Source organism: Lepidothrix coronata, unplaced genomic scaffold (genome assembly GCF_001604755.1).
Source record: "Lepidothrix coronata isolate B3197 unplaced genomic scaffold, Lepidothrix_coronata-1.0 Scaffold23, whole genome shotgun sequence".
Classification (NCBI taxonomy): domain Eukaryota; kingdom Metazoa; phylum Chordata; class Aves; order Passeriformes; family Pipridae; genus Lepidothrix; species Lepidothrix coronata.
Genome location: NW_016690203.1, coordinates 7,544,205 through 7,558,925, shown reverse-complemented (window position 1 = coordinate 7,558,925; position 14,721 = coordinate 7,544,205). Strand labels below are relative to the sequence as shown.

At 69.2% G+C, this 14,721-nt stretch overlaps 2 protein-coding genes across 2 annotated transcripts; both read left to right on the top strand.

Annotated features, from left to right (window-relative positions):
* The first annotated feature begins 1,324 nt into the window (after positions 1 to 1,324).
* On the top strand, positions 1,325 to 7,691 carry THBS3 (thrombospondin 3). The gene is made up of 22 exons (XM_017808407.1): positions 1,325 to 1,564; positions 1,747 to 2,003; positions 2,096 to 2,198; positions 2,418 to 2,444; positions 2,730 to 2,812; positions 2,908 to 2,959; positions 3,047 to 3,195; positions 3,349 to 3,489; positions 3,635 to 3,712; positions 3,798 to 3,950; positions 4,050 to 4,160; positions 4,251 to 4,358; positions 4,575 to 4,734; positions 4,826 to 4,944; positions 5,063 to 5,115; positions 5,294 to 5,487; positions 5,562 to 5,740; positions 5,854 to 5,902; positions 6,051 to 6,247; positions 6,332 to 6,504; positions 7,306 to 7,445; positions 7,608 to 7,691. The coding sequence occupies exons 1-22, from the start codon at positions 1,393 to 1,395 to the stop codon at positions 7,664 to 7,666; spliced, it is 2,757 nt and encodes a 918-aa protein (XP_017663896.1). The 5' UTR covers positions 1,325 to 1,392; the 3' UTR covers positions 7,667 to 7,691.
* Positions 7,692 to 10,573: 2,882 nt separating this feature from the next.
* On the top strand, positions 10,574 to 14,465 carry MUC1 (mucin 1, cell surface associated). The gene is made up of 7 exons (XM_017808433.1): positions 10,574 to 10,696; positions 11,468 to 12,090; positions 12,317 to 12,390; positions 12,482 to 12,624; positions 12,914 to 13,032; positions 13,122 to 13,268; positions 14,202 to 14,465. The coding sequence occupies exons 1-7, from the start codon at positions 10,654 to 10,656 to the stop codon at positions 14,274 to 14,276; spliced, it is 1,224 nt and encodes a 407-aa protein (XP_017663922.1). The 5' UTR covers positions 10,574 to 10,653; the 3' UTR covers positions 14,277 to 14,465.
* Positions 14,466 to 14,721: the final 256 nt, after the last annotated feature.

Below are 14,721 nucleotides of genomic sequence, written 5' to 3'. Positions count from 1 at the left end.
CCCCCGTTACGCGGGGCCGCTGGCGCGGGGCCGGACCGGGGTCGCGGGGCTGGGGCGGCCCCGGGGCCGGGCCCGGCCCGTTGTTATGGCACTGGGGGAAACAGCTGTAAACACGTCTTGGCCGGGGCTCCGCGGGAGCGGCTCGGCGGCCCGAGCATCCCCCGGCGGTACGGACCGGCCCCGGAGCTCCGCCGGCCCGGGGGGCTCGGCGGCGTGGGACAACCCCGGACAAGCGACCCCACGGCCGGTCCCGCTCTCCCGGACCGGGATGCTCCGGCGCTGCTGGGGCGGCCCCAGCCCGCCTGACCTCCCGGTGAACCGGCGCTGCGAGCGGGGGCTGCCCGGGGGGCGGGCAGTGCCCGGTGGGGGGACTCCCCGCAGCCCCGGGCCCGGTGCGCCGCGACCGCCCGCTGCCCCCCCGTCGCCTCCGGGGCCTCCGCCGGTGGCCCGCCGGTGGCCCCGAGATGCGCCCGGTGATTGACGGCTCTTTGTTTCCTCCTCGCCGGCCCCGTCGGCCCCTCCCCCGTGCGCCACCCCGCCCCGCCGCGCTCCGCTCCGCACCGGCGGCACCGGCGGCACCATGGGGGCACCGGGGGGCTCCGCGCTCCTGGCGCTGCTCCTGCTGGGCGCCGCCGCTGCGGCGCGCCCGGGGCTGCAAGGTATAACGGGGGAGCTCGGGGCGGCGGCGGGGCGGCCCCGACGGGGCGGCGGGACGGGCGGCAGTCGGGGGGCGGCGGCGGCAGCAGCAGCCCCTGTCCCGGGGCCGCTGACAGCGGCTCCGCTCGCCCCGGGAGAGCCGGGCAGCGGGGACACAGGGACATTCATCCCCGGGGCGCAGGGCGGCCGCCGGTTCCGATGCCGGCTCGGGGCGGCGGGGGGGTCCCTCGGCGAGGGCTGACCGCGGAACCGGAGCTCCTCTCGGTCTGCACTGAGCAGGCGGGCACCCGTTCGGCTGCGGGACTGGGCTGTCCGCGCTCCCACCGGAGCGCCCCGGGGGCCCGGCCGTCTCTCCGGGGTCTCCCGGTCCGGCCGTCCCTCGTTGCTGCTGGGCGCGGGGGGTTCCGCGGAGCGGGATGCGGGGGAGCCCCGGCTGCAGGGCGGGCTCCGGGCCGTGACTCCGCCGGTCCCGGCGGTGCGGGGGCTCCGCGGGTCGCTCTCGGCGGCGCGGCCGGTCCTGGAGCGCCACCGCGCGGGGGCGGCCCCGGAGACCCCGGGGCTTCCCCGGTCCCCCCGGGGAACGGCGGTCCAGGGTCACCCGCAACCCCCCCTCGGTGTGACCGCACCGGGAATCCCTGCGGTCACCGGCCGCAGCTGCGGCTGCCGGTGCGGAGGCGACCCCGGTGCTCGGCTCCCGCAGTCATTGACCTGCTGCTGGTGAGCGAGGTGCGGCAGATGGCCAGCGTGGCCCACAAGATCCGCATGGAGCTCCTGACCGTCAACGACGTGTACCTCCTGTCCACCTTCCGCCTGCCCCCCAAGCAGGGGGGGACCCTCTTTGGCCTCTACTCCAAGAAGGACAACACGCGGTGGCTGGAGGTCTCGGTCGTGGGGAAGATCAACAAAGGTGGGTGGGTGCCCCATGTGTGGGGACGGGCTGGTCCTGCTCCTGCCCCAGTGCTCTGAAGGAAACAGGACTGAGTTCCTACCGTCCAAGGGGCTCACGGGGAGCAGCAGTGGGTGCCTGCTGGTCCCGGGGTGCTGCCGGTGCCAGGGGGGAGCTGATGGCCCCTCCCCGCTCCTCCGCAGTCCTGGTGCGGTACCTGCGGGAGGACAACAAGGTGCACTCGGTCAACCTGCAGCACGCGCACGTGGCGGACGGGCAGAGCCACTCCATCATCGTGCGCCTGAGCGGGCTGCGCAGGGACACGCTGAGCGTGGAGCTCTACGTCGACTGCAAGCAGATGGACTCCAGCGTGGGGCTGCCCGAGCTGTCCGAGATCCCCCTGGCCGAGGTGGAGGCCATCGAGGTGCGCACGGGGCAGAAGGCCTACCAGAGGATGCAGGTGAGTGCTGGGGGGACCGAGACCCCCACCACCGTGCCCTTGGAGATCAGCAGAGCCCCCCCACACTGGCTGTGTCTCCCCACGTACATCAGGGGTTCGTGGAGTCCATGAAGCTGATCTTGGGCGGGTCCATGAGCCGTGTGGGGGCCCTGAGTGAGTGCCCTTTCCAAGGAGATGAGTCCATTCACAGTGCAGGTAATGGCTTGGGGGGCTTACGGGGTCACCTGTGCATGCTGTGGTACAGGGAGGTGGGGGGTGACAGCACAGACGGGTGCTCCTGCCTCTCCTGGCCCAGGGTCCCCACACAGGTGGAGCTCCAGCGCTGCTCACGTGCTGACCGGGAGTGACTGTGTGAGGTGATGCTGCCGGGGTGTGATGGCAGCATTTGGTAACATCTCGTCTCTCTCCTTGCAGTGACGAGTGTGCTGGCCTCCATCCTGGGTGAGTCCCTGCTCTGCTTTCCCCATTCCCTGGCCTGAGGCATTTGGGGCTCCACGGAGGCAGAAACCCTTCCACAGCCTGTCCCAGTGCCCCACATAGGGTGCATCAAAAGGCACGGGTTGTGTTACGGGGAAAGAGATCCTGTGTGAACCAGGGAGGAGAAGAACAGGCTGTCAACTGCCTTGTCCTCCCAGCTCAGTGCTGGTGGGCAGAGCAGTCCTGGCCTATGTCCCCAGGGGGCTGTGTGTGTCCTGGGATTGACCTTGTCCTTTCTGCTGCTGGCAGGTGAACAGACCAAGGCGCTGGTCACGCAGCTGACCCTCTTCAACCGGGTCCTGTCGGAGCTGCGGGAAGACATTAGGGACCAGGTGGGACAGTGGGGGGTACCAGCCCTCCCTGGGCCGGATTTCCCTAGAGCACGGTGCCAGCACCCCCTGATGCTCCACGCTCTGCTGCCTTGCAGGTGAAGGAGATGTCTCTGATCCGCAACACCATCATGGAGTGCCAGGTCTGCGGTGAGTGCTGGCGAGGCTCTGCCCCCACCTCGGGGGGGCACAAAGGGCCGCCTTGTCTCACCCCTCATCTGCCTGTCCTCCCCTCAGGCTTCCACGAGCACCGGTCCCGCTGCAACCCCAACCCCTGCTTCAGCGGGGTGGACTGCATGGAGACGTACGAGTACCCCGGGTACCGCTGCGGGCCCTGCCCACCGGGGCTGGAGGGCAACGGCACACACTGCACCGACATCGAGGAGGTGGGCATGCTCTGGGGAGACCAGCAGCCCCAGCACTGCCGGGGCAGTGCAGGCAGAGGATGCTTCCTCTCAGGAAAGGCCCTGCTGGGACGGCAGCAGCCACCCCGATGCTGTGCCCGAGGGTGAAGCCGGTCTCTCTTCCTGGTGCTGCAGTGTGCCCATGCCAACCCCTGCTTCCCTGGCTCCAAGTGCATCAACACGTCCCCCGGGTTCCGCTGTGAGCCTTGTCCCCGTGGCTATCGAGGCAACACCGTCTCTGGTGTGGGGGTGGACTATGCCAAGGCCAGCAAGCAGGTGAGTGAGGTGCCACAGGACTCCGCCGGGTCCCTGTGGGTGCTCCAGACTGCGGGGCACTGCCTGTGAGGAGGGCAACTTCCCAGGGGGGCAGGAATGGGCAGGGGAAGGCCCCAGGTGAGGGTTTCTCCCACACTGCTCGCAGGTTTGCACGGATATTGATGAATGCAACGATGGGAACAACGGGGGCTGCGACCCCAACTCCATCTGCACCAACACGCTGGTGAGCAGCGCTGTCCCGCTCCCTCCCTGGCTCCCGGGGCCACCCAGCTCCCCTCATCCCGCCCCTGCCCTCTCTCCCCCTCCAGGGCTCCTTCAAGTGTGGTCCCTGCAAGTCGGGCTTTGTGGGGAACCAAACGTCGGGCTGTGTCCCCCAAAAGTCCTGCAGCACCACCACCGCCAACCCCTGCGACATCAACGGCTTCTGCTTGTTCGAGAGAAACGGGGAGATCTCCTGTGCGGTGAGTGGGGGACAGGGCTGGGAGGGGGTGTGGGGGTTATGGCAGGGGCAGCATTGGTCCTGCCAGGGCCCTTCCCAGCCCCTGATCTCTTTTCTTCAGTGCAACGTGGGCTGGGCTGGCAATGGCAACGTGTGTGGGCCAGACACAGACCTGGACGGTTACCCGGACGAGCCCCTGCCCTGCATCGACAACAACAAGCACTGCAAGCAGGTGGGCTCCTGGAGGGGGCACAGGGGGTGTGGGGCGCAGGGGCCACAGCAGAGCTGTGCTCCAGACCTCATCTCCTCCCCTTCCCCGCAGGACAACTGCCGCCTGACGCCCAATTCCGGGCAGGAGGATGCCGACAACGACGGCATTGGGGATCAGTGTGATGATGACGCTGATGGCGATGGCGTCAAGAACGTGGAGGTGGCTGTGCTGGGGGGGGGTGGCTGTGCTGGTGGCTCTGGGAGAGCTTCTCCTTTTGGCTCAGGCCTGAGTCCCTCAAGATGCTTCTCTTGGGGAGCAGCAGGCTGGTGGCTCAGCATGCTGGAGACATCCTCCTACCCTGACCACCGGGGGACTGTGGCCTCTTGTCTGCGAGCCACCACAGCAGCAGCAGCATCCCTGTCCTCTTCCCCACAGGACAACTGCCGGCTCTTCCCCAACAAAGACCAGCAGAACTCGGACACCGACTCCTTCGGGGATGCCTGTGACAACTGCCCCAACGTGCCCAACAATGACCAGCGGGACACGGACAGCAACGGCGAGGGGGACGCTTGTGACAACGACATCGATGGGGATGGTGAGTGGCTATTGGGGTGGCCTGGTTGTGCCAGGGGGGCTGTCCCAGTGTGTTGGGGAAGGGCATCCACCACCCAGTTCTGTCCTCGCAGGGATTCCCAACATGCTGGATAACTGCCCCAAGGTGCCCAACCCTCTGCAGACGGACCGGGATGAGGATGGTGTTGGGGACGCCTGTGACAGTTGCCCTGAAATGAGCAACCCCACTCAGGTATGGGGCAACCCACTCAGGGCAGGGGGCCTGAGGCAAGTGGGGCCTGGCCCGGTGTGGAGTGGGGTGTCCTTCTTGCCCTGGGGTGTCACTGAACTAGGGCTGTGGTCTCCTCCAGACAGATATGGACAGCGACCTGGTAGGAGACATCTGTGACACCAATGAGGACAGGTGGGGACAGTGTTGCAGTGGGGTCACCTTCCCATCCAGTCCTGTCCTGTCCTGTCCTGTCCCTGGGGGCAGAACTGATTCAGGACCTGGCAGGGGGGATGACAGGGTCTTAAGGGCTCTGGGATGTAGTGCCAGGTCCCTGCTTTTGGCCCTGCCCTGACCTTGTTCTTGCTCCCAGCGACGGGGACGGGCATCAGGACACCAAGGACAACTGCGCCGAGATCCCCAACAGCTCCCAGCTGGACTCGGACAATGATGGGCTGGGGGATGACTGTGACAATGACGATGACAACGATGGCATCCCGGACTACGTGCCACCTGGCCCAGACAACTGCCGCCTCATTCCCAACCCCAACCAGAAGGATTCGGACGGTGAGTGTGGGTCAGGTGAGGGGAGGCAGAGCCACATGGGCTCAGCCCGGCCCTGACTGGGCACGTGTCCCCAGGGAATGGCGTGGGCGACGTCTGCGAGGAGGACTTTGACAATGACACCGTGGTGGACCAGCTGGACGTGTGTCCCGAGAGCGCCGAGGTGACGCTCACCGACTTCCGCGCCTACCAGACCGTCATCCTCGACCCCGAGGGGGATGCCCAGATCGACCCCAACTGGGTTGTCCTCAACCAGGTGTGGGTGCTGTGCCCCGTGTTTCTGGGGGCTGCGCTGCAGGGTGGGAGCTGAGGGGGTCGGGAGGTCCCCGGGGGTGCTGGGGCTGCCCCTCACCCTGCTGTCCCTCACAGGGCATGGAGATCGTGCAGACCATGAACAGCGACCCGGGCTTGGCTGTGGGTAAGAGATATTCACCGACTCACAGGCCCTGGGGGCAGCCCCCCTTCTCCTGCCCCTCTGCGTGGGGGGGATGAGGGCCAGTTCTTTGCCCCACAGAGGGGTGAAAGGTGGCTGGGCTGGGGAATCCCAGAGCGTTTCCTGCCCGTAGGCTACACGGCCTTCAACGGGGTGGACTTCGAGGGCACCTTCCACGTCAACACCGTTACCGATGATGACTACGCCGGCTTCATCTTCAGCTACCAGGACAGTGCCAGCTTCTACGTGGTGATGTGGAAGCAGACGGAGCAGACGTACTGGCAGGCCACCCCTTTCCGTGCCGTGGCCGAGCCAGGGCTGCAGCTCAAGGTGGGTGCTGGGCCCCCCACGGGCCAGGTCAGGCTCTCCATCCCTCCTGGCCAGGTCCCCTCTGACACCCCCCGTGCCCCCCAGGCAGTGAAGTCCTCGACGGGCCCCGGGGAGCACCTGCGCAATGCACTGTGGCACACGGGCCACACGCCCGACCACGTCCGCCTGCTCTGGAAGGACCCCCGGAACGTCGGCTGGAGGGACAAGACGTCCTACCGCTGGCAGCTGGCACACAGGCCCCAGGTGGGCTACATCAGGTGAGTGGGGGGCACGGGGGCTGCTGAGGTGGTGGGGGGTGTGCTCACCGTGGGGCAGGGTGGGGTCCGGCCCTAGCGGGACCACACCAGTGGGGGAATGCTGATCACTGGGAGGAAAACAATCCTGGTGTGGTCCAGCCCTGGTGAGGGTAATGATGCCCTGTGCGATCACCCTGGTGACAGGATGCCATGTGGGGAGGGATCCAGCCATGTGGGACCACTGCAGTGGGGGATGCTGGCCATGGGGGGGGAAACCAGCCCTGTGGGACCACCCTAGTGAGGGGATGCTGGTCATGGGGTGGTACCCAGCCCTGTGGGACCACCGTAGAGGGGGGATGCCGGCCATGGGGAAGGGTCCTGGCTGGTGGGGCCGCGGCAGCGTTTCCCCTTTAAGGCTCCCGCCGGGGCGGCCGCGGCGGGGGGGCTCCGCCGCCGGGCCCTCCGCCCCCCGGGCCCCCGGGGCCATTGTCCCGTCGCCATGGCGACCCCGCCGGCGCCTTTCACATGCAAAGTGCCCGACAAAGGCGGCGGGGCCGGGCCGGGGGCGGCGCGGGGGGCTCCAGCCCGGCCACGGCGGGGGGCCCCGGCCCGGGGGTCCAGCCCGCCCGGTGCCCCCGGCCCAGCCCCCCGCGGGATGCCCCGGCCCCAGCCCAGTGCCGCCATCCTGGGTCGGGATGCCCGGTAGGGCCCGATGCTGGTCCTGGCGGGGTCCAGGTGCTGGCCCCGATGGGGTCTCGGTGGGATCCCGATGCTGACCCCAGTGGGGTCCCGCTGACCGGTGGGGCCCCGGTCTCCCCCCAGGGTCCGTTTGTACGAGGGCCCGCGGCTAGTGGCCGACTCCGGGGTGATCATCGACACCACGATGCGCGGGGGGCGGCTGGGGGTCTTCTGCTTCTCCCAGGAGAACATCATCTGGTCCAACCTGCAGTACCGCTGCAACGGTGAGCAGGGCCCCCCGGGACCCCCGCCCCGGCCCGGCGGCCGGCCGAGCATCCCCTTCGCGCCCCTGCGGCGGCGGTCGGGCCGTCGGTCCTGGGCCGGGGGCTTTACGGGCGCTTGCTCTCCCCGCCGGCTCCTGACGCCCCCCGCGCTGCCCCCCGCAGACACGATCCCCGCCGACTTCGAGCCCTTCCGCCGATTCCTGCTGGAGGGACGCGAGTGACCGCGCCCGGCCCGGGCCTCCCCCGCCAGCGGCACCCGGGGGCGCCCCGGGCCCCGCCGCCCCTCCCGGCCGGGCCCCGCTCCCGGCCCCCCGCGGACTTTGCACTGCCGGTACCGGGGCCCCGCGGTGCCGGGGCTTCCTCCGCGCCTGCCCCGGGCGCTCCGGTCCCTGCCCCACGCCTGGCCATAAAGTTTTGAGTGTTTTCTAGCCTGTGCGCCCCGTCCCTGGCGGGGGTTCCCGGTGCCCCGAGAGGGCTCTGGGTGCCCTCCCCGTGCTCTCGGCTCCGTCCCGCGCCGTCCTCCCGGTGGTCGCGGGGGCCGGGTCTGTGCCCGGCCGGTCCCACCGGCGCAGCCCGCGGCGGCGGGAGGCCGGGACGAGTGCAATATTGGTGGGCGAGAGCACAACACTGCACCGCATCCCGGCCCTCCCGCCGCCCCGGAGGGAGCGGGAGCCGCCGCCGCCGCCGCCCGGGGCCGCTCCGTGGGAACTGCGCGGCGCGCACCGCGGCTCGGCGGCACGGACCGGTCGCCACGGCGACGGCTGTCCCGGCAACGCGGCGGAATGTGCCCCCACCGCCCCCCCGCTCGCCCCGGAGCGCGCGGCCCCGGCACCGGCCCGGCCCCGCGGCGGCGGCGGCGACAATGGGCGCGGCGGCACCGGGCCCCTCTTAAAAGGGCAACGCGGCGCTGCCCGCCCGTGTTGGGGCCGCAACTGGTGCCGGTGCCCGTTCGCGGCCCGGGGGTCCCGGGGCAGGTGACATCACTGCTCGGTACCGAGCGCCTCGTCCCACGCCCCCAGCGAGGAGCGACCGCGGGTCCCGCTACCGTTTTGGTCCCTCTCTTTCTCCCTCTCCGGTCCCGCTCCCGGTCCGGTCCCGCTCCCGCTTCCATTCCCTCTGCGGTTCCGCTCCGCTTCTCCTCCCGCCTCTCCCACTCCCTCTTCCACTCCGGTCTCGCTCCAGTCGCCGTCCCGGTCCCGCTCTTGTCTCGCTACAGTCGCAGTCCTGCTCCTGCTCCAGCTCCAGCTCCCAGTCCTGGTCCCAGTCCCGGTCCCGCTCCCGGTCCCGGTCCCGCTCGTGCTCGGGTCTCGCTCCAGTCGCAGTCTTAGTCTTGCTCCCGGTCCCGATCGCGCTCCCGCTCCTGCTCCTTGTCTTGCTCCAGTCGTTTTCCCGCTCCCGCTCCAGTCGCGGTCCCGATCTCGGTCCGGGTCCGGTCCCGGTCCCGCCCGGCGGTGCCGGTGCGCGGGGCGAGCGTCGTGCGGGGCCGCTCCCGCCAGGGGACGCCGCAGCTCCGGCACCGCCGGTCGGAGCGGGAGCGCGCGCGGGGCAGCCGCGGGGGCGCGCGGGTTGGGAACCCCCCGGGCACGGCGGGGACACGGGACCCACCGAGCAGGGAGCGGGTGGGCACACGGGACCCCCGAGGCACAGACAGGGTGGACCCAGGGGACCCACGGGGCACGGTGGGGGTGGGTGCCCAGGACCCACGGGACACAGCCAGGGGTGGCTGCACGGCCCCCTGGTCCGGGGCTCGTGTGTGAGAGGGTTGCCGTGAGAGGTGCTGTGGTCCCTGTGAGACCCACCTGCCCCTCAGCCCCCCACACGGCGTGTCCTCCGTGCGTGGAGAGACACTGTGGGCATCAAGCCCCTGCTTTGGGGGGTGATAGAGGAGCTCTGGGGAGGCCCCCGGTGCTCAGTGGGACCGAGGACTGGTGCTGGCACAGCGGGCAGAGGGCAGTGGGGAGGTCAGTGTCACTGCGTGGGGGCTGCCGTCTCCACGGTGAGGCCTTTGGGGGAGGACAAGTTCACCCGGAGTTGCTGCCTGCACTCTGCCTGTGCCCTGCCTGCATCCTGCCGGTGTCCCCGTGCCTGGCACCAAGGCTCTGGCCCCCTGCTGGGACAGAGAGCTACTGGGTCCCATTGCACCTGCACTGACACCAAGGCCATCCATGCCTTGCCCCGGTGTCACTGCAGCACAGAGGATCCCCCGTCTCTGCTCCCCTTCTCAGCGCTGCCCTGGAACCCTTTGGCGTGGCTGGGGTGGCACTTCGGCTCCACGGGAGGCTGAGCAGGAGTCGGGTGTGGGAGACCCCACCAACGCCTCCCCAGGAATTGGGGCCCTCCCAGGGATCAGGGTTCCCCCCCGGGACTGGGGGTCTCTTCAGGACAGGGGCAGGGAGGGACCACAGTGGCTGGTGATGCCCGGCCGTGCCAGGAGCACGTGTCACCCGGAGGATGCGGGCTCTGTGCCCCGGCACGGGCGGCACCCGTTACCTCTGGGGTGGGGCACCTGGCGTCAGCCGTGTCCTGAGTGGGGTCAGGGGTTTGTACCTGCTGGAGGGGCCCTGGGACCTGCAGGCAGGTTACTGGGAGGTACTGGGATGTCGTGGGGCCCTTGGCTCCACCTGCGTAAGCGTTTCGGGGGGGTCACCAGTGTTTATTTGAGTGTAGGGCGAGGCAGTGGCCGGCCGGTAATGATTAACCCCGGGCTGAGCCAGAGGCTGAGGCCCCCCCTGCACGAGAGGCTGGGGGGCTCCGTGTCCCCCCCGTACCCCCACCAGGTCCCGGGGGCTGTGGCTCAGCCCATAGGGTAGGGCAGATGCTACCCCCACCCCTGCCCAGGATGCCCAGCTACTGTCCCGTCCTGTGCCCGCCCGAGGCTGTGTCCGTTCACAGCACGGGAATGCTGCCAACGGTGTCCCCCCGAGCCGGGGGAGCGTGGGGGGACCCAACCTGGGGTGGTGGTGGTGATGCTGCTGTGGGGGCCGCATCGGCGCGGTGGCACCCCTGTGCCAAGCGGGGCAGAGGAACCCCCCTCCCTGGAGCCGGCGGTGGGGTGGGGCCTCTCCACCTGCTCCAGGTGCTCTATAAAGCTCCGACCGCTGCCGAGCCGCCAGTTCCGGATCCCTGGATCGAGGCGTGCGCCGCCGGCTAACGGGAGAGCAGCCACCGCCCAGCCCCGCCAGGCGCTGGGACCCTCCGGACGAGCCCCATGGCGTTCACTGCCCTTCTGCTGCTGCTGGTGCTGGGCACAGGTGAGGGGCTGGGGCACCCTGAGCCAGGGGGAGCTGGGCTGCCACCCGGGCAAGTGGGGAGGTACCGGGCCAGGGGCAGAGGAGTGGGGTCTCTTTCAGAGTGGGGACCAGGGGACACCAGAGCCGGTGGCACCCCGGCAGCAGGGACCTTGTCACCTGTCCCGGTCTGGCTGGTGCAGCACCGCAGGGCTGGTTGTGCCCAGCAAAGCTGGGACGTGGGGGCTCAAACCACGGCCCCTTCTCTGCCGTGTCCGGGGCTGGGCTGTGCCGGGACCAGCCGGAGCAGGCTGTGCCCGGGGCTTGCAGGCTGGAATGCAGGTGTGTCCCAGTGAGCACCCGGACCCCGGGCTCTCCTCCAGTGCCGCCGGCTCCTGCGGCACCCGCTGAGAACCTGCCCGGGAGCTGCCTGTGCTGGCCCACAGCCAGGCCAGGCGGGTCCGAGGGGCACAGGGGGCACCCCACCCTGGAACCCACAGCAAAGGAGGCTTTATTGGGGTGGTGCCTGAGCCCCAGAGCATGGCAGGGTCACCCCAGGATCTGGGGGTCTGCAGGGCTGGTGCCAGTGCCCAGGTGACACTGCTTGGACCCTTGGAGGTGTCACACGTGCCCAGCACCAACCAGTCATGGGATGTTCCTGAAGGTCTTGTGGGCAGCAGGAGCCACTGGTTCTTGGCTCGTGTGGATCACGATGCTTCCCGCAGTGTCCAGCTCTGTTGGGCAAAACCTTCCCAAATCGTGGCTACAGCTGCCAACTCCTTGTGTTTCCTCCAGCTACATGTGCCGTGCCCATGGAGACGACCGTGGAGATGGAAACGGCCGAAACCACTGCCACGGAGACGACCACAGAGACCACCACCCGCACCTTGACCGCTGCTCCTCCTGTCTTCACCAAAAGCACGGGAGGCAGCAGGTCCCCACCCACTCTCTTCCCCCACGCCACCGTGTTCCCTGGCAAAAACACCACGGACTTCCAGTCCGGCAACCACTCCTTGGGCAATGGCACCACAGTGCCCGTCCCCGGCAGCCCAGCCATCTCCCACCCCAATGCCACCTCAAACAGCAGCAGCTGGGCTCCCCACTTGGGCACCAACAGCAGCTCTGCTGCTCCCACCACTGTGGATGGCGGCAACTCCAGCGCCAACCGGAGCACCAGCGCTCAGGTCCCTCCCACCCGGACAACCTCTGTGACAGCTGAGGGCAGCACGGCTCACAGGCAGACCCCCACTGGGGGCGGTCCCAACCCCAGCAAAGCCACAGCCCGGCTGCCCGCTGCCGTCCAGCTGCTCGCCCGCGTCCCGCTGTCCTTCCGCATCATCAACAGGAGCTTCAACGAGAGCCTGCGTGACCCCACGTCGGAGCAGTACCGGAGCCTGAGCCGCACTGTCCTGAGCATGGTGAGCCCTGGGAGCTCTGCCCCCACCAGCAACCCCCCCAGCTGTGCCAGGGAGGAGCCGCCTCACCTTGGGGCTCACCCTGAGCGTCTGCTCTGCCAGCGGCTCCAGCTGCATGGGAATGGGAAGGGTGGGGTGTCTGTGGGGAGGTGACGGAGGGGTGTCTGTGGGAAGGTGACAGATGAGGTGTCTGTGTGGAGGTCACCGTCACCCCAATGCTTCGTTCCAGTTAGAACACGTGTTTGGCTGCGCGGGCTGCGCGGGCACACAGACCTACATGGGGTGCAGTGAGCTGCGGTACAGGTGAGCAGCAGCAGCGTCCTGGCACACATATCCTGCCTGGTGCCGAGCCCCTCGGGGGGTGATCTGGGCACTGACACCTCCTCCCACACAGCCAGGGCTCGGTGGAGGTGCAGTCCACCCTCGTGTTTGGGAATGGCAGCGACACTGTCACCCCCAACGCTGCCGAGCAGCGCCTGAGGAAGAGCCTGGACCAGAATGGCTTCGTCATGGGCCTGCAGCTGGACAGCATCCAGAGTGAGTGGGGGCTCTGGGACAGAGTGGGAGGGCAGATGGAGCCCGGGGTGGGGTCAGAGGGCTCTGCAAATGCTGCCCTGTCCTGGCTGGGGCTCTTTGGTGCTGAGATGAGCTCGGGGCTCACAGCAGGCAGAGCCAGTGCAGGTTCCCAGTGCCCACAGTGGGCAACACGAGGAAGAGCAAGTGGACTCCGTGGGGGAGGGCTCAGCCCCTGATGCCCCATCCTGGGGGTCTCTCAGGGCTCTGTCAGGCTCTGCCCGTGGTGCAGACTCAGCTCTGCTCCTTTCAGGCTCCACAGAGGTGATGTCCCCAGCACCGGTGCCCGTGGTCCCAGAGTGGGCCATTGCTCTGCTGGTCCTGGTCAGCATCCTGGTGCTGCTGAGCTTCTTCACCTGCCTCCTCCTGATGGTGAGGTCCCATCCCCATCCTCATCCGTGTTCTGCCAGTGAGTCCCCTGTCCCCATGCCCCAGGCCCTGACCCCTTCTCTCTCCCCCAGTCCTCCTGCACTTGCCGCCGGAAAAGCCGAGGGAAGCTGGACCTGCTCAGCCAGAAGGATTCCTACCACCCCATGGCTGAGTACCTCCAGTACCAGAGCCACGGGCGCTACGTGTCCCCCAACAGCAAACCCAACCCCTACAGCCAGGTGAGAGCGAGACCCCCATCCCCGGGGTCCGGCTGCTGTGGGGTGGGGGCAGAGCAGGGGTACATCCCCTGGTTAATGGCTAACGGAGCCGGGATGGGTGTCCAGGGAGCTCGTCCCGCGCCGGGCTCGCCCGGAGGTGAGGGTAACTTTCACGCCTGGCTGGAGCCGCGTGGGGAGCGGGTGCGCGGCCGGCGCGGGCAGACCCTGCCCGGCTCCGGGGAGCTCCCCGCGACCTTGGGTGGCTGCTCCCCCTGCCCAGCCCTGGCAGCATTGCAGGGCTCGCTGCCTGCCCGCGCTGCCCCTTCTCCTGCTCAGCTGCATCCCAACCCGACCCTCGGCTCTCCTGGTGCTGCAGCATCCTCTGCCGCGGGTGGGGAGCGGGGATGGGGGCACTTCAGGGCTGGCGGCGGGGCTGATCCCCCCAGCCTGCACCCCAACACACACCAGCTCCGAAAACGGAGCTGCAGGTGCTGCGTCGGGAGCTGCCCGCAGGCACGAAGAACTCCCCTGGGCAATGTGGGGCACAGAAGCCGCCCCGTTCCCCCCCTCCCCGTGCCCTGCGCTCCCCCCAGGCCGGGACTGCGGGCGGGGGCCGAGCGTCCAGCTGCTCTGCTCCCTGCGAGCAGCTCACCCTGTGCAAATACCAGGGGCCTGGGTAAATATTTACCTTCTCGCTCGCCGGGCCGGCTTATCGTGTGAGAACACGGCCGGGGCCAGCGCGGCTCCTCCCGTGCACGGGGCGGGGGGGGCGGCTCGAGGTGCCCGTGTGGGCCTGGGGTGCCCACGGTGCCCGTGGGTGGGAGGCAGCTGCCCACCGCGCAGTTTTTGGCTGCCCACAGTGGCCGTGGGGAGGGTGTGGGGGGTTCCCCTGCTGCCTCCGGGGGAGGGGGCTCAGCCCAGCCCTGACACCGCCGCACTTTTCCTCCCCCCAAGGTGGCCGGCAGCAGCACCACGAGGGCCGGCACCTTCACCTACACCAACCCTTCCGCCGGCTCCGACAACCTCTGAGGCACACGCTGGGACGGAGGGCGGCTGCCGAGGGGAGGGGGCAGCTGCAGCCCCCCACTCCCGGGGGAGCAGCACCGGCCCCGGGCACATCCCCCGGTGCTGCTCGGCCCCTCGCCGCGGGCAGCGGGCGCTGGATGGTTCTGGAGCAGCCGGATTCGTGCATATGACAGAACTGGATGAACGAAGATTGGGGGCGGGAGGGAGGGTCCCCCGCACCCCACGGTCCCCGCTTGGCTTTGCAACCCCGTTCCGTGCCGGGGGCGTGGCGGGGGCCGGGCTCGTGCTCCCCCTGCACTCACCCCTGGGGATTCAATTGCTCTTTTTGTGGTGTTGTTTTACATAAATATCTCTGTTTGGGGGGTGTTGGTGCCGGGCTCGGCTCGGCGGGGTGGCAGGTCCTGGGTGGGGTGGCAGGTCTCGGCCGGGGTATATTTATCACAGTTAC

Bases quoted from the DNA above. Each gene is read 5' to 3' on its own strand.
- MUC1 (XM_017808433.1), top strand. From the start codon at position 10,654: ATGGCGTTCACTGCCCTTCTGCTGCTGCTGGTGCTGGGCACAG. The intron at 13,033-13,121 runs GTGAGGTCCCAT...TCTCTCCCCCAG, and splicing joins TCACCTGCCTCCTCCTGATG to TCCTCCTGCACTTGCCGCCG. The intron at 13,269-14,201 runs GTGAGAGCGAGA...CCTCCCCCCAAG, and splicing joins AACCCAACCCCTACAGCCAG to GTGGCCGGCAGCAGCACCAC.
- THBS3 (XM_017808407.1), top strand. From the start codon at position 1,393: ATGGCCAGCGTGGCCCACAAGATCCGCATGGAGCTCCTGACCGTCAAC. The intron at 2,445-2,729 runs GTGAGTCCCTGC...TGCTGCTGGCAG, and splicing joins TGTGCTGGCCTCCATCCTGG to GTGAACAGACCAAGGCGCTG. The intron at 2,813-2,907 runs GTGGGACAGTGG...GCTGCCTTGCAG, and splicing joins GGGAAGACATTAGGGACCAG to GTGAAGGAGATGTCTCTGAT.